The following is a 22,357-nucleotide window of genomic DNA, read 5'->3' on the forward strand; positions in this document are numbered from 1 at the left end:
GGGCACTAAGCGTTAATTTTATAACGGCAGGTGCGAGCTCTTACTCGGGTAGTACAGTGTTTATTAAGTCCGGTCCCGGAGTACCCTTTGCAGTCAGGTTTTCAGGATATCCACAATGAATATGCATGAGTGGAGGAGTGGCCTAATGGTTAGTGTAGCGGGTTGAGGAACTGGGTTCGATTCTCACTGCTGCCTGATGGTCAGCACTGGGTTGAGATCCTGGGGAACCAGGTTCAATTCCCTCTGCAGCTCCATGTGACCCTGGGCAAGTCAATTAACCCTCTGTTGCCCCAGGTACAGCAGTAGTACAATGTACTACTTAGAATGTGAGCCCACTAGGGACAGACCCAGTACCTGTAAAAATGAAACTGTAAACCACTTAGGTCTAAGCAGTATATAAATACTTAAAATGAAATGAAATGAATGCATACTCTGCCTCCATTATATTCAAATCTCTTTCATGCATATTCATTGTGGATATCCTGAAAACCTGACTGGCAAAGGGTATTCCAGGACCGGACTTGGGAAACACTGGGCTAGTGTATGTGCTCATGCCCAACTTTAGAAGTTAGGCAGATAACTGCATATATCCTATAACAAGTGCGTCCAAATGTAGTCCACGCCACCCTTACAATTGCAGGCTATGGAAATTTATGCACACATTATAGGATACCAACTAGGGTCAGTTGGGTACATACCTTAATTGGTGCCAATTAGCATAAATTAACACTTACCCCCTAAATCTATAAAAGTTGCCAAAACCTGTGCACAATAATTGGCTTTTTAACACGCTATTGGCACTAATTAGATTTGACATTTACATGCAATCTGAGAAAGGAGGTGCAGAAATGGGAAGGTCATGGGGGTAACGGGGGGGGAGGGGCGTTCCTAAAATTAACGCACCTTGCTACAGAATAATAGAGATATGCGCCTAATTTAGGCATGTACATTTGTGCCACGTTTTAGTTGGTAAAAATGGGCATGCCTAAAGTTAGGCGTGATTCCCAGGTGTAAGCGCTATTCTATAAACTGCACCTAAGTGCAGCTTACAGAATAGCACTTTTTTCTGCGCCAATTTTCTTTACGCCTTATATAGAATCTAGCCTTTAGTGCCAATTATTGCTTGTTACCATCAATTTTTGATTCATTATTATATTCTGGGATGTGCACAACGCACCTTATTCTGTAAGTTGCGCATACAACTTTCTGTGCTGTCAAGCCGGGTGCACAAGTTTATCGAATTAGGGGGTTAATGTATTATGGAGTTACAAGACTTTTATATAATGGGGGAGGGGAGAGGAATGGGCAAACCGCAAGCATTTTTCAAAAAATACCTCTACAGACAGACCCTGCACTATCAATTAACACTTAACTGTTGAATTTGTGAACTTCAGCATTTCACAGATATAAAGATACAATAAATTGTAAACCTCATAGCTGGTCTATAGACTCTGTGCCGATTCCATTGAAGCAGAAGCTAAACGTAAGAGTAAACCAGAGCACCGGCAGCACTGTTCCCTCTAACCGAAGCGGGAGACCTCCAACTACATTGCTGCCAGTGGAGGGGGTGGGGGGGTTCAATATTGTGTTTTCAATCATTAGGGATAGGCAGGTCCCTTGGAGTCCCTCCACAGCTTGCATGTCCCTCAGTATTAAAAGTGTGATAGTGAAAACAGCACCCCCCACTAGCAGGACTGTAGATGGAGGACTCCCACTCAGCTTAGAGGGAACAGCAACCGGCAAGTGCAAGATTTTGTTAAGCAAGTCACTTTAAGGTATCTATATCATCATATTAAGATTGAATTGGTAGTGGGCGAAACTGGTGTGTGTGTGTGGGGGGGGGGGGGGGGGGGGGTTCCAGTGGAAGTGATATGTGCATTTTTCAATACATTTCAAAGTGTTCAAAGTGTTGCTAGCAATAAAGTCCAGAGGAAAGCATAGATGGGTAAAAGACATCTGAAAAGATCATAAGACATCTTCCTACAAAATGTTTAGATAAATGTTTTAGCAATCCTCTACAATGAGAAAGAATTGCTAAAAGCCTAGTCCAACAGGAGATGAAGAGAGCAAACAGCTCAGTATACCCACTAAAGATTATATTTTGCTTTATTATCTGATGCATAGCTTCATCCTCTGAAACTAACCTGGCTTGGTTTCTGTGCAATTAACTGCACTGTAACCATATCCTGAACTTGCTAATCTAACACATACTCATTTGTAATTTTCCTTAAGATAATTTAGTGCATGCAAAACTTATTTAATGCATGTGAACCTATGAATTAATGTATGCATTTAAATGACATGAATATGCGAAACAAACTGGAAGTCCCAAAATTGAGAAAAAAAGACCAGAAATTCAAACACAAAACCAAAAGTGTGCACATCCCTATTAGCTGGTACCATAAATGCCTCCTGTTTTATGTTTCATGAATCTGTCCAGTAGAGATGAACACCCAGAAAAGTTTTGTGACTTTTTGTTTTTAAGTTTCCAACAAACGTTGTTCATATGCTCTTATCTTAATGAATATGCACACTGTGCGGCAAATGAGAAAGCCCATTCAATTCCTATGGGCTTCCTCTCATTTGCCGCATGGGAATTGCTAGCGCAGTTTTGTAAAAGAAGCCCATAATGTGCTCTTTCCTGAGAGGCTGTGTACACACAATAGTTCACACGTGCACTCTGGGGGCCAGATTCTATATAAGGTGCCTAAAAAATCTGTGTGGTAAACCTTTCCGCCTAAGCGTATTCTATAAGCGGCGCCTAGAGTTAGGCGCTGTATATAGAATATACTTAGTTGATATCCCAGCGCCTAAAACTGCACGCATCCATTTACACCAACAAAATTGTGGCACAAGTCCCTGCACATAAATTTACACGCACTGTGCCATATACTATAACTATGAATGTAAATTTGGGAGCACCCACGGAATGCCCATTTCCCCACCCATAGCTATGTCCCTTTTGAACTACACGCATTAGAATTTAGGCACAATTCATTACAGAATAAGCTTAGCAAGTTGTGCGTGTAAATTCTAATTATTGCCAATTAGTGCTCATTATTGCTTGTTAAGTGCTGTTATCAATGCTGATTAGCTTGTTAAGCCAGTTAAGTTACGTGTGTTGTTATAGAATACACCTGGATTTCGGCGCAGATCTCTAGATGCGCTCTACAGAATCTGGCAGATAATAGTCTTCCCTCTTCTTAAAGAGTGTGCACTATCAGCGGACGACACTCCTTTCAAATTGCAACCCATCCCTACTGTCCGGTGGTGCAGCAAGGGAGGACCAAGGCAATGTCCTCTGGCCACTGCTTTAAGAGGACTCTGAAGAAACAGCAAGAAAAAGCAAGCATGGAGACTCAGACACCATGCACATGCTGAAAACCGTATCGTATCCCCACCCCTCCGAAACAGAAGTCTGTGGCAAGGCCTCAAGGACACACTTCTTTTAGCACTGCTGCTACAGGCCCAGGAATATACAGCAGCAGCATTAAGGGGTAGGGCTGGAGGGGAGATGCTGCATCATGGAAAGACTAAGGGAAAGGGAGAAAGAGTGATGCTGGATGGGGGGGTGGGGATGACAGAAAGGGGAGATATTGAAACACTGGAATAAGGCTGAGGGAAAGAGTTGTGTAAGGGGAGAGCTAGAGGGAGAGAGTTGGAAGGGTTGCATTTCAAATACAATTTTTAATGGCAATTAATCGCGTGAATAAAAAGACCAATAACAGAAGCATTGTTTTCCGCCCCCACCCGCACATCCAGCCCGTCAATGTCTCACACCCTGCCCCCATCCATCTTGCTAGCATCTCATTCTCACCTGTGCCCATCTCACTCTTTTCTATCCCCCCCCCCACCCTGTGTCCAGCCCATCAGCATCTACTACTACTAATCATTTCTATAGCGCTACATGGCATATGCAGCACTCATTACCCCCTGTGCCTAGCCAACCAAACTGTCAGCATTTTATTTCCACCCCAACATCTAGCATCTCATATCCTCCCATCCAAGCTGACAGCATTATATTTCTGTCCCCCACATCCAACCCATCAGCATCTCACATCCAACCCCCCATGCAATCTGCCTTTTGGCCATTTTAGTCCTGGTTGTTCCTTGGTTGAAGCCCACTGGTCCATCCCCTCTTAATTTGTAGGGTTCTCACCTTCTCTTTACTGGCCATTTTAAGCCACTCACAGACCCCCGTGTCCAGCTCCCCTCCCATGTAATCTGCCAGCGTGTTTGGGGTCATTTTTAAGTCACTCACTGCCCCCACCCCCACCTATGTACAGTCCAGCATCTCTCCCTCCCCTTGCCCTACACACAGTTCCATAGTTCCCCCTCCACCTGGAGTACCTGAAATTGGTCCTTCTTTCAGTCTTCAGCAGTGGCAGCAATACTCATTTGATGCCTTTGGCCTGCTCCAGAGCTTTCTCTATGACCCATCCCACCCCTGCCAAAGCAACACGTTGCCTCAGAAGGGGGTAGAACAGATCAGAGGGAAAGCTCTGGAACAGGCCGCAGGCAGTGAATGAGTTATCACTGCTGCTGCCAGGTACAAAGAGAAGGCCCAATTTCGTGTACATCTGTGGGGGAGGGGAGGGAGGGGGGGGAGAGAACTAAGGAACTGTGGGTGGGACAGAAGGAAGAGATGCCAGAATGTGAACAGGAGGGCTGAAGAGGGAAGGGAGGGAAAGAGGGGAAGATGCAGGGGGAGACACAGGAGTGCAATCAATGTTATTAGCCATGATAAATGGTTTTTTTAATCGCTATCAATAAATAATGCATTAATTGCAGTATTAACCATGATTAACATGCAGCTCTAGTATATATGGTAATGCTGTCTGATTTGGCCAAAAGATTTTTGTTTCAATTAACTCATACGAATCGATTTTTCTACCTTTGTTGTCTGGTCTTTTCATTTTTGTAATCATATCTCTGGTTTCCATTTTCTTCTGTCTTCTCTTAACTCTTGCCAGGGTCTCCCGGTCTATTTGGCATTTCTTCTCTGTCCATGTCCGTCATTCAACTCTTCTATGTGTCCCTGCCATTTTCAGCATCTCCCCCTCTGTATTTTTATTCTTGCTCTGTCCAGCAAACATCCCGCTGTGTTCCTATCCTCCCCTCCCTATGTCCAGCATCACATCTCTATGACCCTATCCCTCCTCCTGTTCAGCTTCTGCCCTTATTCCTCCTTCCCTCCTGTCCTCCCCTCTTACCTTTCCTCCCCCAGGACCAGCATCTCTTGTGCTCCCCTCCCCATTCCATCCAGCATCTGCCCTCCTCTGCCCTCCTCTCCCCCTTCCATTCAGTATTTGCCCTCTGTCTCTATCCTCCTTCCATCCATCTGCTCTCCTTCTTCCATCCAGGATGTGTTTTCTTTCTATTCTCCCTTCTATCCAGCATCTGTCCCCCTCCTTTGCCCCTTCCACCCAGCGTCTGCCATCTTTCTCTGACCCCATTATATCCAGTGTCTGCCCTTCTCTCTTTTCCTTCCATCCATGATCTGCTCTCCTTCTCCCCCCTTTAACCCAGTGTCTGTCCTCCTTCTCTGCCCCCTTTCCATTCAACCTCTGCCCTCTCTCTCTCACCACCTCTTCCATTCAGCCACATCCCATATCTGTTCCCCTCAATCCAGCATCTACCTCCTCTCTTTTCCCCCTCCCACCCCGACACCACTGCCATCGCTGCTGCTGCTGCTGTTGATTCTCTAGAGCAGCAACAGGAAAAGAAACTAAACTCATCACAAGGCAACATTCTCCATCGCTGTGGCTGCTGGTCCCGCCCTTGATGTCACTTCCTGTTCTGGGGCACAGCTGGCAGCCTGCACCAATACAGAGACCGGCCCGTGGCTGGTTTACCTTCTTTTGTCGTTGCTGCTTTAGTGAAGTAATGGCAGCAGTGGCTTGGGTGACAGTGGGAGAGAGGTGGGGAGGTCCCAAATTGGGCCTCCCGATTTTTTGCAAAAACAAAATCAATACGCTCAAAAATGAATCAGCGAATCAATTTGAATCGTGAATTGGACAGCACTAATATATGGACACAGGAGAAAAAAAAATTTGCTGAGGACTGAATGGTGAAAAAGATGAGTGAAATCTGAATGGATAGAGAGGCAGTAAAAATAAATGCAAGAAAGCTGAAAATTCAATGCCAGAGGTGGATATAGTGGAGTAAATGAACATAAGAAGCAAAAGAAGAAATTGCAAATAGACAGCAGACCCTGCAAAAACGAGAGCTGAGAGACTGGAACCAATATGATTTGAAAAATAAAATGCCCAGACAACAATAAAAGGTAGAAAAGATTTTATTTTTGAATTTAACAACTTGCAGGGGGAGGGGGGGGGGGGGCTTAGGGTTGTCAAGTAAGATAGTCACATGGATAGATTTCTTCTTCCTCAGTTTCTCAATAATCATAGATTTAACTAAATTTTTTTGTGCGTCACGGCCCCAGGGGCATCGCTCCTGCCAGGTCTCTCCAGCAGTCGGTTGATGGCATCCTTAGGTGCATGCATGCCAGTGCACCTTTTCAAGGCCATGTGGCGGAAGACTGGTTGAGTGCTCCCTGCTGTCAACCCTCTTGGTCCTTTTAGGGTGACTGGATCTGGCCTCCCTTTGCCGTCGCAATGAGGTCACCTTGCCTTCGGTCCTGGCACCAGTCCTGCCTTCTCGTTGCCTGCCTCGTCTCCACCTGCGGCCCTGCTTGTCTGTCTCCAGCTCCAGCCTTGCCCGCCTGTCCTCAGCTTGAGCCTGCCTTGCCTACTCCTATGCCTAGCCTGAGTGGTCTGTCTGCCGTTAGCCAATATCCAGCGGTGGCCCAAGGGCTCACCTTCTCTGAGTCCATGACAGATTGCAAAGGCTACAAGGCCAGGTGAGTCGCCATCTTGCAACTGCTGCAACAACTGCCCCTCCAAGTCCAGCAGCTTGCTGATACTGTCCAGGACCTGTCTGCCCATATGGACCTCTTCCAGACATTGGTGGCACCATGGGGCCCTGCTCCACCGGGCCCAGACCCAGTCCATACAGCTGCTCCTGTTATGACTGGTATTCAACTCATGGCTCCGAGATACAACAGGAACCCTAAAGACTGCAGAGGTAATTTTCAAGCTCCAAGCCAGAAAGTTCTCCTCCAAAAGGCCTGGGTGGCCTACATCTCCTTGCAGTCTGGCCAAGTTCTGGCATGGGCATCTCCCACTCTGGGAACGGAACAACCCAGTGCTCAATGACCTCCACAGTTTCTTGGAATAATTCAGGAAGGTCTTTGAGGAGCCTGGGAAAGTCACATCAGCAGCTTCCTAGATTGGAGGGGACACAGACCCTAGGTGACTATGCTATTCAGTTCCGCACCTTGGCTTCAGAACTGAGTTGGAACAACAAGAGCCTTGTTGCGGCCTTCTGGCAGGTTGGCACCCCAAATGAAAGATGAGCTGGCTGGGCAAGACTTCCCAACCTCATCGGTCTCTGTAATATGATAGATACCTGGTTCCAGGAACGAACCCAGGAGCAATGATCCTCGCAGAAGACACTTAGCTACCAGTACCCTCCACGAACTCCCACTCAGAAGGAAGATCCACCTCCCAATTAGGAAGAACCCATGGAGGTTGTTTGCTCTTCCATCTCGGTTCAAGAAAAGCAGAGGTGTCGGACCCTGAGACTATGCCTTTATTTTGTTGAGAAAGGACATTATGCGCTCAAATGCCCTAACAAGAGTGGGCCTTCGAGACAAGTTCTGGCTGGGGTGCTGCGCTGGATCCACCCCCTAGGACTCCTTGAACCCAAATTCTAGTTCTGACAGTGCTCGATTTAGATCAAGGAGAGAAGAGTATCGAGGTTTTTTTAATCTGGAGCAGATGGAAAAGTCATAAGATGAGGCTCTGGTTTGGCATTTCGGAATTCATACTCAGGATTTGCCTAGGACCATTCTGGTCTCTTCAGCTTATGGGAATATTCACAGATACCTTAAAACCCAGACGGTTCCAGTACGCCTGAGCATAGGTAACCACAGGGAGGACATTGCTCTATATGTCCTCCATACTTCTGTGAAGTCCATCGCTTTGGGTTTACCACGGCTCCAGAAACACAACCGAACTTTGGATTGGGATAAAGGTGAGATCACAGCCTGGAGTGATACTCATCAACAGTGTTTGGATTTTGAGACATTTTCTGTCACCTTAGCCATTACTAGTATTCTTGATATTTCCCGGATCACTGGGGTTCAGGCCAAGAAATGTTCCAAGCAGCAATGAAGACACGTCCTCTGCATCAGAAGAATGAGGATGCTGTGGAACTCCCACTAGGAGAGAGGCTTTTCCAGGATAGAGCTCGCTCACTTGTAACATCCAAGACCCAGGCCTTGGCAGATTCCATGACTCAGGACCCAATGAAGGAACCGCCTCTTATCTGTACTGTGCATGAAGAACTAAACTATGGATGAGTGGTCCAGGACACCCCCGAGTCCAGGAAAGCCTACGGCTCCAAGGACAATTCATGGAATTCTCCTAGTTGCCGACTTGTCCCAGTGCTCCTGAAAAGGTTCCTTCGCCTGCTTCTCCATGAACTCAACTTCAGACCAAGAAGATAAGGCCATTTGAGGAGGGGTTACTGTTGTAGCCCCAGGCCATGCCTTGAACCAGAACTCATCTGCGGGCCTTGTGGGGGAACAGGGCTCAGGCCTTGGTCTCTGGGAGTGGCTCCCTGGATCAAGTGGGCAGCTGTAGGTGTGGTCTCTTGTGTTTTGCAGCATTGCTCCTGCCCTTTCTGTCCCACGGTCAGCCAATGGTGTCCTTAGGCACACAGCACCTTTTGAAGGCCCCGGTAATGGGAGACTGGCTTGGCGCTCCCCACTGATGTGAACCCTCCTGGCCCATTTAGGGCAACTGGGCCCAGCTTCCCTTTCCCTTCATGACAAAGTCGCCTTACCTTCGGTCCTGCTGCCAGTCTTGTCTGCTCATTGCCTACCTCTGTCTCCAGCTCCAGCCCTACTTGCCTGTCCTCAGCCTGCCTTACCTACTCCTGTGCCTAGCCTGGGTGGTTCGCCTACCGCTAGTCGGCATCCAGCAGCAGCCCAAAAGGTTCACCTTCCCTGAGTCCGTAACATTTTGATGCAGGGTTTTAAACTAGTAAACACACATCTTTCAATAAAGATGTTAGGGACAAAGGGAAACAAAACTGACTAGTTCTTTCCGATTGCATCAGGGCAAAAAGAAACAAACAAACAAAACCAAGGACTCTCCAATGCCTGAAAAAAGATAATAACAGTAAAATCAGGCCTTATAGTGCCCGATGCATTGGTGCATTAAGAGTCAACAATGGCGTTATTATTATTTTTTTTTTTTAATCTGTAAAATTAAGAAGAAAGTTGCTGCTTTTTCAATAGCTGTCGCATCCTTGCAAGCTCATTCAGAGAAGGTGGTGCACCGTATGACACAATCTGAAGAAACAATAATTTATGTAGCTTCCTAGCCAATGTAAGATAGATAAACTGGAGGTGTGACCTGGAAGATCTTTCCAGTAGGAACAAATGCAACAGTCATATCCTGGATAATTATCAAAGCGGGGGCATAAAAGTCGAAACTACCGTAAATCCCAGCACTTTGAACCTCAACCTTTACTATGTTTATGTTTACTATGTTTAAGATTTTTAATTTTTTTTTAATTTTTTAAATTTATAAACACTGGTTGACTCCTCAGTTGTGACTCGTTACACATTGGGTATAACCTCATGGCTCGCCTGGTATCCTCATGGGGTCAATACACCAGTGAACATTTTTTTTTTACTCATTATCCTTGTAACAATGCATAAATAAACAAACAAACATATATGTAAATAACACTTTAAAATTTTGGAACTATATATGTGCAGAGAACATATATGTTACAAGTTTGCAAGGATAATGAATAAAAAACGTTCACTGGCGTAATGACCCATGAGGAGGCCAGGTGAGCCATGAGGTTATATCTAACGTGAAGTCAGTCACCACTGAGGAGTCAACCTGTGTTTATAAATTAAAAATCTTAAAATTGATGTTCAAAGCGCTGAGATTTACAATAGCCACAACAGATGGGGGCATGAAGATAAATGTGTTTAGCCTAAGATGGAATTCAATTCCTTGACAGTGCTCAGTTAAAAAGAGCTGGAGTGCACTTATTTTGAATCGGATCAATATGTGAATGAGACATGGCAGGATTACACATGCAAGAATGAATGTGTATATGCTGGCATGTAAACAGAGAAAAACAAACATTAGAAAGGCAGGATTTATAAGTATAAATCTGCAATATGTGCAAGAGGCAAAGGGACATAGTTAGGCATGTTTTGGGCTGGACTCGAGCAGGGCCAAAAAATACAAGTGTGTTCCCCATTTCAGAAGAGGAATACAAGTCTATGTTCACCAAGATAGGTGTCGGGATTCACAGCTGGCTCTGGGCATATCTAGGTTTTGGAAAAGTGTTTTCTGTGGACAGAACTCTACTGGAGGGATTAGGGGAGGTTGCCCCCCTTCATTCCCCAGTGTTTTCCTCCCCTATAATCACTTGCGCTGCATAACTGCAAGCTCTGTACTTAATTGGCCGCACTTAGATGTGTAGGTTTCTGAAATAGTAGACATCCACCTCTTTGTCGGCATAAATATACACTTTTAAGTGACAACACATGAAACACAGCAACATACATCTCTTAATTGTTGGCACTTACAAGTGTATATTTGTGCCGACAAAGAGGTGGATGTTTACCATTTCAAAAGTCTACACATCTAAATGCAGCCAATTAAGTACAAAGCCTGCAATTATGCAGCGTAAGCAATTATAGGGGGGGGGGGCAAAAAAACACTAGGGGATGAAGAGGGCAATCTCCCCTAATCCCTACAGTACAGCGCTGCCCAAAACAAACACTTTTCCAAAACCTAGACATGCCCAGAGGCACCTGCAAATCCTGACATTTATCTTGGTGAAAATAGACTTGTATTCCCCTTCTGAAATGGAGAACACACCTGTATTTTTTTGGCCCTGCCCTAGTCCACCCCAAAACATACCTAACTACATCCCTTTGCCACTTGCACATATTGCACATTTATACACGTAAATTCCGGTTTTCTAAAAGTGAGGTTTTCTATGTACATGCCAGCATATAAGCATTCATTCTTGCATGTGTAATCCCCCATTATAACAGGGATTACTAATGTTTGGTATGTGGAACTCTCCAGAACAACTGGGGGAAGGGAGGATTTGAGGTATGAGAGGTGTGATAATCCAGCCCAAGGGAGATAATATAGAAACAAAGAAACATGACAGCAGATAAAGGCCACCAGTCTGCCCATCCTCTGTAACCCCTAACTCTTCTTTTTCCTAAGCGATCCCATATGCTTATCCCACGCCTTTTTAAATTCTGGAAAAGTCCTTGCAGGAGAAAAGTGCTTCTGAGCAATGATTGATTGTTGGGAGGAGTTAAGAGTTCATAAAAAGGACTGCAGAGGGGAACATAGGGTCTTTGGTTGCTGTACCCCTGCCAGGACCCTGGAGGGTAGGGGGGGTCCTGGACAGGCAGAATAAACCAAGCCTGAATAAAGGAGCAGTTGCTGGCCTTACAATAGCAGCTGAGGAGTGTGGTGCCCTTGGTTGTTAAGGGTAGCCCAGTCCGAGGAGAAAGAACCAAAGCAGGGGAAGCCTGTTCAAGGCCTGGGTGCTGCTCTAAGGGCATCGCTGGAAGGAGGACAGCCTGAAGGGTCTGTGCCTGAAGGAGATAAGGATTTTGATCAGAGATATAAGGAGCAGCCTTGGATTATTACTAGCCCAAAGGGATAGGTACAGGACAGGTGGAGCTCTACATATGTAAATACTTTGGGGTTTACCACGTGAATCAAATTGGAAGGCAGTTGGGGTTGTAATACATTATCTCGAGTGGACAAGAGACGTTTGGAGTCAAGATTGAGAACTGTACAGATGGAGTAATAACCTGTTTTGACTGCTGGTTGCAGAAAGTTCAGTAAAGTTGGCATAAAAATCAAATCCTTGGAGTAAAGAGTAGTTCTTAGGAGTGAGAGCAAGGATGCTTGCTTTCCGGACTGGCAGAGCACTCTTATGAAGCCTAAACTATACACTCCATTGCCCCAGATCTCTATTCTAACCTTTGGCCCACTCCCAAGCTCGAATGGTGAATTAGGTGATCAAGTGGGTGGAAAGACTGAAGGTGGACAGAAAGTACTGTACATGGTGTGCTCTGACTCCAAGAGACTGAGCTGGTGGTGGAGGCGGCGAGACCCATGTAGTATACATGTATTTTAGAAAAGGTACTACACTTCAATAGATCATTTTTTAATATACTACCAGATTTTGACACATTCCGACCTGGACGTCTCAATTCAGATTTCTACAATCTATCTAAAATCTGCCTTCAATTTATTAGATACTTCTCAGCAATGCAGGTCCTCCCTGCCTGAGTCTTGGCAATGCAGGTCTCTCCCTGCCTGACCCTACAGCACATGGGAACTGCTGATGAAATCGATGTAGAAAATGCTTATTATTAACAACAATACCACCCTTGAAGGAGCTACTTTTCTCTGTATTATGCTTTATTTTTAACTTGCTTACCAATTTTGATAGTGCTCTGGAACCAGCATATATATTGCCCACAAACAGAACAGATGCAGGGACCCATGAAAGAACTTGGGACCTAGGAAAAAGAGAATTAAAGATCATATGCCTCATTGTTCGAAAAGTATACTGCTTACTAATGTGCCATGTTACATTCACATAATCTTTCAGCAATAGTGAACAAGAACATGATTTCTCAAATATACTGTACTTCACATTGGTTGAATCTGCACAGTAATGTGAAGGTTAATGTTCATTAACAAGCCCTCTAGTAATTCAATACCAGGTTAATGAATAGAACATGTGAGAGCTAATGGTAATATAATTATGAGGTTAGAATGACAACTTTCTTTCACCATTTTAGTAGCTAACTCCACAACAGCTGACAAGACAGAGGCAGCCCACACAGCATGACAAACTAGAGAGCTTATGGGTCAGGGATGGAGGTTGTTTTGTTTGGCCCCATCAACCACAAAAAGTATTTCACTGCCCTTGAATGGACCTATTTAAAGGTCTTAATTTTGACCACATGGCAAACTGTTTAGTAATTGTGATTCAGCATTCAACACTGGCCGTAAAGTGGAGGGGATGTCTTTACACTGAGCCTCTCAAGTCGCTCCTCTGCGACATTGGGTTGCTTCTGTACGTCAGCCACCTCCAGCATCCCAACCCTCCCCCAGTTAAAGTACACCATCTCAATACTCCACCACCCCCTTTAGACAGAAAAACAAATTCCAGTTTCCTGTAAGGCAGTGAACTGCACAGAAATTGGGAAACAGGGCAGGCCTTGGAATAATGCTTTTTAATGTGATGTAAATTTAGATACTGTGAGTTAGCACCTCCCACAGGGAAGCTATGGTACTGCCACTCAGTCCAACTTCTTTCAATAGCCTGATACAGAAACCTGGGACCAAAATTTCTTCATAAAACTCAAGTAGTTTTTACTCATCTATATTGAATGAACAAGGCAAAGTAAGGCAGCTTTTGCTTCCTCTTATACAGAAGTGCACATCCTTTCTTCTGTACAACAGGTGGGCATGCGCAAACTGAACCACTTACTCAAGGGGGAATTCTGGGCTACTGCGCAACGCAGAATTTGCACAGAAGTTCCGCACCTCCGCAGACTGTGAAGAATTCTGCCTTTCCCATCCAGAATTCTGTGCAGTCTGCCTTTGCAGGCAAAGCGGCACAGATAGTGGCTGGATGGGCAACCAGAAAGTGACTCCCACCCTTCCTCTGCACACTCACCTATCCAGCACATAGGAAGAGCAGCTGCATAGCTGCAGGTTGGCTGCTTTCTCCTCTGCTGTGGCGGTTCCTTTAAGCTGTGTGGCTGTACTGAAGCCCGCATGGCTCAAAGAAACAGTCAGGCAGGGGACACCAGAGAAGCAGAAAGCAGCCCTATGTGCAGCTCTGCAGCTCCTCCTCACATGCTGGACTGGTGAGTGTGCAGGGAGGTGGGCTGGAAAACATATAGATGATGTGTGTGCAGGTGGGGCCTGGAAAAAAGGTGGAGTGTGGGTGCAGGGGGGGAGCAGGGAAAAATGTGGATGAGGTCTGGAGGGGTGCTGGGAACGGGGTGGAGATCTGCATAAAAGTGCATGAGAAGCTGTGGTGGGGGGGATATTTCATGCCTGGGGGAGATGCCTGCTCTTATAATAGGGGAATAAAAGTGTACAGAATTTTGCAGAATTTTCAATTTTTTTTTGCAGAGAATTCCCCCGAAGTAATCCTTTGTTTCAAACTGTTCACCCACCTTTGCCTGCACCTCCATACAGGACATTTGTAAGCTTGGGCCATGGCCTCCATCATAGGAGCCGACTCTGTGGGCGCTTGAGCACCCCCAATATAGAGAATATTCATTGAATGTGTCCAGGGAGGGGTTATTTCCACTGGGCTTAGCACCCCCAATAATTTTGAAACGTTGGCTCCTATGGCCTCCATTCTGCTTTACTTATAAATTTAGATAGGAAGGTCATTTATAAGATCAAGCTAGGAGGAGGTTTAGAACTGATCTGATATTTAACATTGCTACATTACAGAATCATTATCTAAAACAAGGGTAAATGAATTTAAGCCATGTACTCAGACATGCCAAGTCATATGCATTAAGCATGTGAGACACACATTTGAGCCCCTTCTCCAGCTCACACATACATTGGCTCAGAGCTGCTCCCCACTCCAGCAGTCTAGCATCTATTTCTCTCTTCCTTTTCCACTTCCTGCAGCCTGGCATCTCATCCTGTCTCCTACCCCAGTGGCCTGCGAACCTTGCTTCTGTGGCCAGTAGTGCTGAAGACACACCACCTCTGGCCAGTGCAAGCCCCTGTCTTTAATGCTCCTGGTCCCAGAGGCAAGGTTGGAGGGCCAGTGGGACAGGAGAAAGGAAGCAGTGCCGGAACAGGGATAGGAAATGAAGAGATGCCGAGACTTGCAGGGGAAGGAGGCTGAGAGAGATGCTGGATCCATTGGGGGGGGGGGGGGAGATACTAGAATTTGTGGGGAAGGAGAGGCAGAGATGCTGATGAGAGAGAGAAAGAGAGAGAGAGAGAGAGAGAGAGAGAGATGCTGGCTTCCTGGGAAGGCGAAAGGGACAGGAGAGAAGAAGAGAAATTAAAAGATGCTGCTCTAGGGTGAGTGGGAAGAGGATGAAAGGGAGAAACTGGACATGGGGAGGGAAAGGGACCACATATTAGGGGCAAAGCTGGACATAAGGAATGAGATTTGGGACACAGAGGGTAGATGCTGGACAGAGCAGATAGGGGTACAACACTAAAATTCATAATGGACATGGACAGAGAAGAAATGCCAAATGGACAAGGAGACCCTGGCAACAGAGTTAAGAAAATGGAAACCAGACACTGGGACCAAGACGATTAGAAAAATAAAATGGGTTGAGAACAAGGGTAAAAAAGTAATTTTATTTTCTATTTATTGATTAGAAAATGTCAGTTTTTGGAATGTACATCTGCTAGAACTAGTTTTGGACATGCAAGGGGTCCATGAGAAAAACCTCACTCAACAGACAAAAAAAAAAAAAAAAAAAAAAAACTTAGAAGAGCAACTACAAAGATCAAACATTTACATCAGGCATGGATCCTGTTCAAAAATACCATCCTGGAAGCCCAAAACAGACATATTCCACGTATTAAAAAAGGAGGAAGGAAAGGCAGACGGCTTGGTTAAAAAGTGAGGTGAAGGAAGCTATTAGAGCATAAAGAAAATCCTTCAGAAACTAATACGAAACAACATAAGGAATGGCACATCAAATGTCAAGGAAGACAAAGACTTTGAAAAGAAGATTATGTTGGAGGCAAAAGCATGAAATAACTTTTTTAGGTAAATTAGAAGCAAAAAGCCAGCAAAATAATCAGTTGGACTGCTAGATGATCAAGGGATAAAAGGAGCAATCAAAGAACAAATGGCCATAGCAGAGAGATTAAATAAATTCCTTGCTTCAGTCTTCTCAGAGGAATATGTTGGAGAGATACCAGTGCCAGAAATGGTATTCAATGCTGACGAGTCAGAGAAACTGCAACAAATCTCTGTAAACATGGAAGATGTAATTGAGCAATTCGACAAATTGAAGAGTGGAACCTTGCATGACGTAGCTATAATTCGGGTTCCTCTTTCCTACATGCATCACTTTGCACTTGCTCACATTAAACGTCATCTGCCATTTAGACGCCCAGTCTCCCAGTCTTGTAAGGTCCTTTTGTAATTTTTCACAATCCTCCCACAATTTAACAACTTTGAATAACTTTGTGTCATCAGCAAATTTAATTACCTCACTAGTTACTCCCATCTCTAGGCCATTTATAAATATGTTAAAAAGCAGCGGCACAAGCACAGACCCCTGGGGAACCCCATTAACTACCCTTCTCCATTGAGAATACTGACCATTTAACCCTACTGTTTTCTTTTAACCAGTTTTTAATCCACAATAGAACACTACATTTCTATTCCATGACTCTCCAATTTCCTTTGGAGTCTTTCATGGGGTACTTTGTCAAACGCCTTCTGAAAATCCAGATGCACAATATCAACCGGCTCACTTTTATCCAAATGTTTGTTCACCCCTTCAAAGAAATGCAGTAGATTGGTGAGGCAAGATTTCCCTTCACTAAATCCATGTTGACTATATACCATTTGTCTCATTAATCCATGCTTTTGAATATGCTTTGTAATTTTGTTCTTAATAATAGTCTCTACCATTTTGCCCGGCACCGACGTCAGACTTACCGGTCTATAATTTCCCGGATCTCCTCTGGAACCTTTTTTAAAAATCGGCGTTACATTGGCCACTCTCCAATCTTCGAGTACCATGCTCGATTTTAAGGATAAATTACATATTACTAACAATAATTCCGCAAGCTCATTTTTCAGTTCTATCAGTACTCTGGGATGAATACCATCTGGTCCAGGAGATTTGCTACTCTTCAGTTTGTAGAACTGCCCCATTACATCCTCCAGGTTTACAGAGAATTCATTAAGTTTCTCCGACTCGTCAGCTTTGAATACTACTACTACTACTTAACATTTCTAAAGTGCTACTAGGGTTACGCAGCGCTGTACAGTTTAACAAAGAAGGACAGTCCCTGATCAAAGGAGCTTACAATCTAATGGACAAAATGTGCAGCCAATCCAATTGGGGCAGTCTAGATTTCCTGAATAGAGGTATAATGGTTAGGTGCCAAAGGCGACATTGAAGAGGTGGGCTTTGAGCAAGGATTTGAAGATGGGCAGGGAGGGGGCCCAAATCTTCCTCAGTGAAGACCGAACCAAAGAATTCATTTAATCTCTCCGCTACGGCTTTGTCTTCCCTGATCGCCCCTTTTACTCCTTGGTCAACTAGCGGTCCAACCGATTTTGCCGGCTTCCTACTTTTAATATACCTAAAAAACTTTTTACTATGTGTTTTTGCCTCCAACGCAAACTTTTTTTCAAAGTCCCTCTTAGCCTTATATTTTTGCAATACAGTTTTGGAAATGTAAAAAAATAAAATAAAAAAAGAAAAAGAAAAACAGTGACTTTTCTCATGGGAAGAAGTAAACTACGAAATCTGAAATGAGAAATTCTTTAAGTTAAAAACTCATTAACATCATTATCCAGCGGGCGTCACATTAGAGAGTTTTTTGGCTCAGTGCCTGGGGAGCGTCTATCGGTATCGGGGCTACAGAAAATATTAGGGGAGCAAAGTAGGGGTAAAGAAACAGGACACATCCTTGAAAAGTGGGCTCGTGATCTGCAGCGCCCTAATCTGCGATTGGACTTCCAGAAGTTGTCGGCACGAATACCCACCTTGTTAGGGAATGAGACTCTGAGAGAATGTCAATATAGAATCCTATATAGGGCATACATGTCAAAATATCAAGTGTCTAGGTTTGAGGGGTAGACCCTCTGTGTTCTAAATGCGGGCAGAAGGAAGGCACACTGTTCCATTCTCTTTGGGAATGTCACAAGATAAAAACATTTTGGGGGCAAATTGTAAGGTTCTTAGAGACTGTTTTGCAGGGAAGGATCCTGCTCGCCCCACTGGGTCTCCTGTTAGACAAATATGACATCTTTGCGCTACAAACCAGGGGGGCTCGGCAGTTCATTAGGAAAGCTAGTTTAGTAGGAAAGAAACTTATTTTAAACGCATGGGTAAAAGCAGAACCTCCGGATTTCTGGCATTGGAAGAATTGCCTGCATGAACTGTTAATGTTGGGGCAAAGAGTGGTGGGATCTTCCCCAAAGAGAAGGAAAGCATTCTTGGAAATTTGGAAACCCTATATACAACTCTAGCACCCAAAGCCCGTAGCTTTATTTTAAACAGTTTCTGAAGTTTTTTTTTTCTACCCATTTTCTTTCCTTTCCTCCTCTTTCCCTGCTTTCCCATGGTTAAGACTGTCAAAAAGGGGGGGGGGGGGGGGTAATCATCTCTAAGACACTGTTACATAGTTTACTTTGCTCCTCTTTCTCATAGAAAAAGAACATGAAATGGGAAATGGGTGGGCAGGGGGGGGATAATAACAAACTGCTGGAACAAGAAGAAATGATGGATGCTTGTTACAGGGGTAGTGCCCTTTGGGCCATTATGCAGCTAGTTGTTTCTCTTATATTTTGCTACACAAGTAGACATAAATATAGGCAAAGGGGGGAGGGGGATTTACATGAAGTTTGTAAAAAGCTTGATGATGGTTAAGGTAATTTGGTTTGAGCAGCAAGCAGTGTATACTGAACAACTGTAACTTTGTATAGTCACACAGTTTGGAGTTGTGTATTGTGCACTATCATCAATAAAAAAGTTGAAACATAACATCATTATCCAGCACATTCTCTAAATGCAAATTAAAATCCCCCACAAGCAAAAGAGAGGAACACGACATAGCTGAATCTGTAATAAATTCACACAATTTTGAGGAACTCAGACCAAGAACCGGGTGGTCTATAAACTAATAAAAGACCTAAAGATTGTGCTAAAGAATCACCTCTAAGATGACAAAAAAGAGCTTCAAAACCCGGTTCAAAAACAGATTTCACCTTTTCAATATTTAAGAAACGCCTACAAATCATGGCTACCCCTCCACCCTTCTTATCTAAACTTACACATAAAAATCTATAACCAGGACACAATTCCAATAAAAATGAATCTGAAGTTTGAACAATAAAAACAATTCCCAATTCTGAATCCCCAATCGAATCCCGTATAAGCATTGTCTTATTACAAACTGAGCTAGCATTCATATAACAAGAAATAAGAGTTGTACTTATTCTCCCATGATTAGGATCCAAATTGACTTTTCTTCAAAAAGAACCTGTCAGATTTCATCCTCCTTTTAAATATAGACAGTCTATGTCCAGCTTCAACCACTTCAATATTATGTCTCATCCTATCTAAACAAATCTATTAAGCATCTATCTTTAAAACTAGTGTCAGAGGATTAATTCTAGTTCTCATAACTTCAGAGATAAAAACAGGGATACCGCTATTCATCGTTGACCTTACCCCCCCCCCCCCCCCAGTGTGTATAGCAAGGGGACTAAAAATAAATAGTGTGTATCCCTCATTTCCAGGGAGCTTGACTTCAGGACTTATACTGGCTATCTGGGATGTCTAGGTTTCAGAAGACTGCTCATATTGAGCGACAGTCCACTGGAGGGATTAGGGAAGGTCACCCCCCTCAATCTCCTAGTAGTTTATATCTTCTTCAAAAAGAGAAACTAGCTAGAGATACGAGGATCTGTGACAACTTTGGAAAAAAAATACATGTGTATGGAGTGGAGTAGCAGCCTAGTAGTTGCAGCACTGGGTTGACAACCGTGGAAGCCTGGTTCAAACCCTGCTGCTGCTCCTTGTGATCCTGGGCAAGTAACTTAACCCTCTACTGCTGCAGGGGAAAAAAACCCTTAGGGCCCTGTTTATTAAGCCATGCTAGGGGCATGTTAGCGTTTTTAGCGCACGCTAACCATGTAGATGCCCATAATATTCCTATGGGCGTCTATATGGCTAGAGCGCATTAATTTTGAGAACACACAAAAACCGCTAGCGCACCTTAGTAAACAGGGCTCCAATATTGTGAGCCCTCCAAGGATAGGGAACTATCTAGCATACCTGAATGTAACTCATCTTCAGGCTTATTTTCGAAAGAGAAGGGCGCCCATCTTTTGACACAAATCAGGAAATGGGCATCCTTCTCCCATGGTCGCCAAAATCGGTGTAATCGAAAGTCGATTTTGGGCATCCTCAACTGCTTTCCGTCGAGGGAACAACCAAAGTTCACGGGGGCGTGGCGGAAGCATAGCGAAGGTGGGACTGGGGCATGCTTAACACATGGGCGTCCTCGGCCAATAATGGAAAAAAGAAGGGCATCCCTGACGAGCACTTGGCCGACTTTACTTGGTCCATTTTTTCTTGCGATCAAGCATCAAAAAGGTGCCCGAACTGATCACATGACCACCGCAGGGAATCGGGGATGACCTCCCCTTACGCCCCCCAGTGGTCACTAACCCCCTCCCACCCTAAAAAAAAAAAAAAAAACAACTTTAAAAATATTTTTTGCCAGCCTCAAATGTCATACCCAGCTCCCTGACAGAAGTATGCAGGACCTTGGAGCACTTTTAGTGGGTGCAGTGCAATTCAGGCAGGCGGATCCAGGCCCACCCCCCCTACCTGTTACACCTGTGCTGGTAAATGTGAGCCCTTCAAAACCCACCACAAACCCACTGTACCCACATGTAGGTGCCCCCCTTCACCCCTTCGGGCTATGGTAGTGTTGTACAGTTGTGAGTAGTGGGTTTTGGGGGGCTCAGCACCCAAGGTAAGGGAGCAATTTGTGAAGCCTACTGCAGTGCCCCCTAGGGTGCCCGGTTGGTGTTCTGGCATGTCAGGGGGACCAGTGCACTACGAATGCTGGCTCCTCCCATGACCAAATGGCTTGGATTTGGTCATTTCTAAGATGGGTGTCCTCGGTTTCCATTATCGCTGAAAACCGGGGACGACCATCTCTAAGGTCGACCTAAATGTTAAGATTTATTATTATTTATTTTTTTTATTTATTGCATTTGTATCCCACATTTTCCCACCTATTTGCGGGCTGAGTGTGGCTTACAATACATTGTGAATGATGGAAATACAGTGTGTTACAGTACGATTATGGGTTACATTGTGAGGAGTTATGGGAAGACAAAGTCAAGTCAAAAATCGTTAGGGCGTAGAAACCATGGGATCCCCGACCGTACTATCGAAACGAAAGATGGAAGCCCATCTTGTTTTGATAATGCGGGTTTCCCCGCCCCTTCCCGAGGACGTCCTGCGAGGATGCCCTCAGGAAAACTTGGGCGCCTCGTTCGATTATGCCCCTCCATGGAGTTACTACTGAAATCCAAATAAAATGGATGAAAATGGTGTATGTTCCATTACATATACATGTATGTTGCTATTTCATAACATACATGTCTGTCGGTACATACACATAACTGTATTGCCCCATTGATATTTTAGACATTTATGGTTATAAAATTGATGCTCCAAACACAAATAACCGGTACACACTTCCTCAATGGATTTTAGAACAGGCTGTATGTCAGCAGATCCTGTTCTAAAATACTAGCATAACTTGAAATATCCCAACCTGGATGTCTCCATTCCAACTGGTACATCCTTACTAAAAATATATTTCTTAAATGAACACATCAGGCATATGTTTTTGCTGTGAGGTAATGAAGTCTCATTGCCTGGTATTAATTTGTTTTCTGCGTTTTACTGGCATCTGGTGGCTCAAACCAGGAACTGTTCTTTCACAGCATTGAAAACAACACTTCCACTGGCACTATCAACCTTCTGAAATCCAAGGATATATTTAAGGACACTAGCCGAGGAACAGGGATATGCAAAATGAGAGATCTGCAGACATGGCATCAACACAAACACTCACCTCTGTACTAATTCATGTTCTTTGGTGACCCAAACTCACTATCTTTTCAAAAGCCAATTACAGCCCTCTCTCCCAGTCTTTATAGACAGACCTTGGTTTAGCTTTATTTTTAGCTAATTAGGACTTCCTTAAAAGGTACAAAAAAAAAGTGTGTATTTATTTGTGTTTTTGTGTCACAGGAACCTTTTCTGGGGGATTCACAACTATATGAGTGCATAAGTTTTCCTTATTGATTCTCAAGGATAATTCCTCCACCCCTTGATATGTGGACTTTGGATTATGTTAGTGGAAGGAATTTAGGGGGCCTTTTACTTAAGTGCATTAATCACTTAACACATGAACACAGGCTTCCACACAAA

General features: G+C 44.3%; 1 protein-coding gene across 1 annotated transcript in view; it reads right to left on the bottom strand.

The window, feature by feature from the left end:
• TMEM241 (transmembrane protein 241) overlaps positions 1–22,357 on the bottom strand; it is a 143,197-nt gene that overhangs the window by 106,137 nt on the left and 14,703 nt on the right. The window contains exon 4 of the mRNA XM_030188024.1: positions 12,577–12,658. Coding sequence (XP_030043884.1) covers positions 12,577–12,658 — 82 coding nt within the window. The remainder of the gene's footprint in view (positions 1–12,576; positions 12,659–22,357) is intronic.

Source organism: Microcaecilia unicolor, chromosome 1 (genome assembly GCF_901765095.1).
Source record: "Microcaecilia unicolor chromosome 1, aMicUni1.1, whole genome shotgun sequence".
NCBI classification, from domain to species: Eukaryota; Metazoa; Chordata; class Amphibia; order Gymnophiona; family Siphonopidae; genus Microcaecilia; species Microcaecilia unicolor.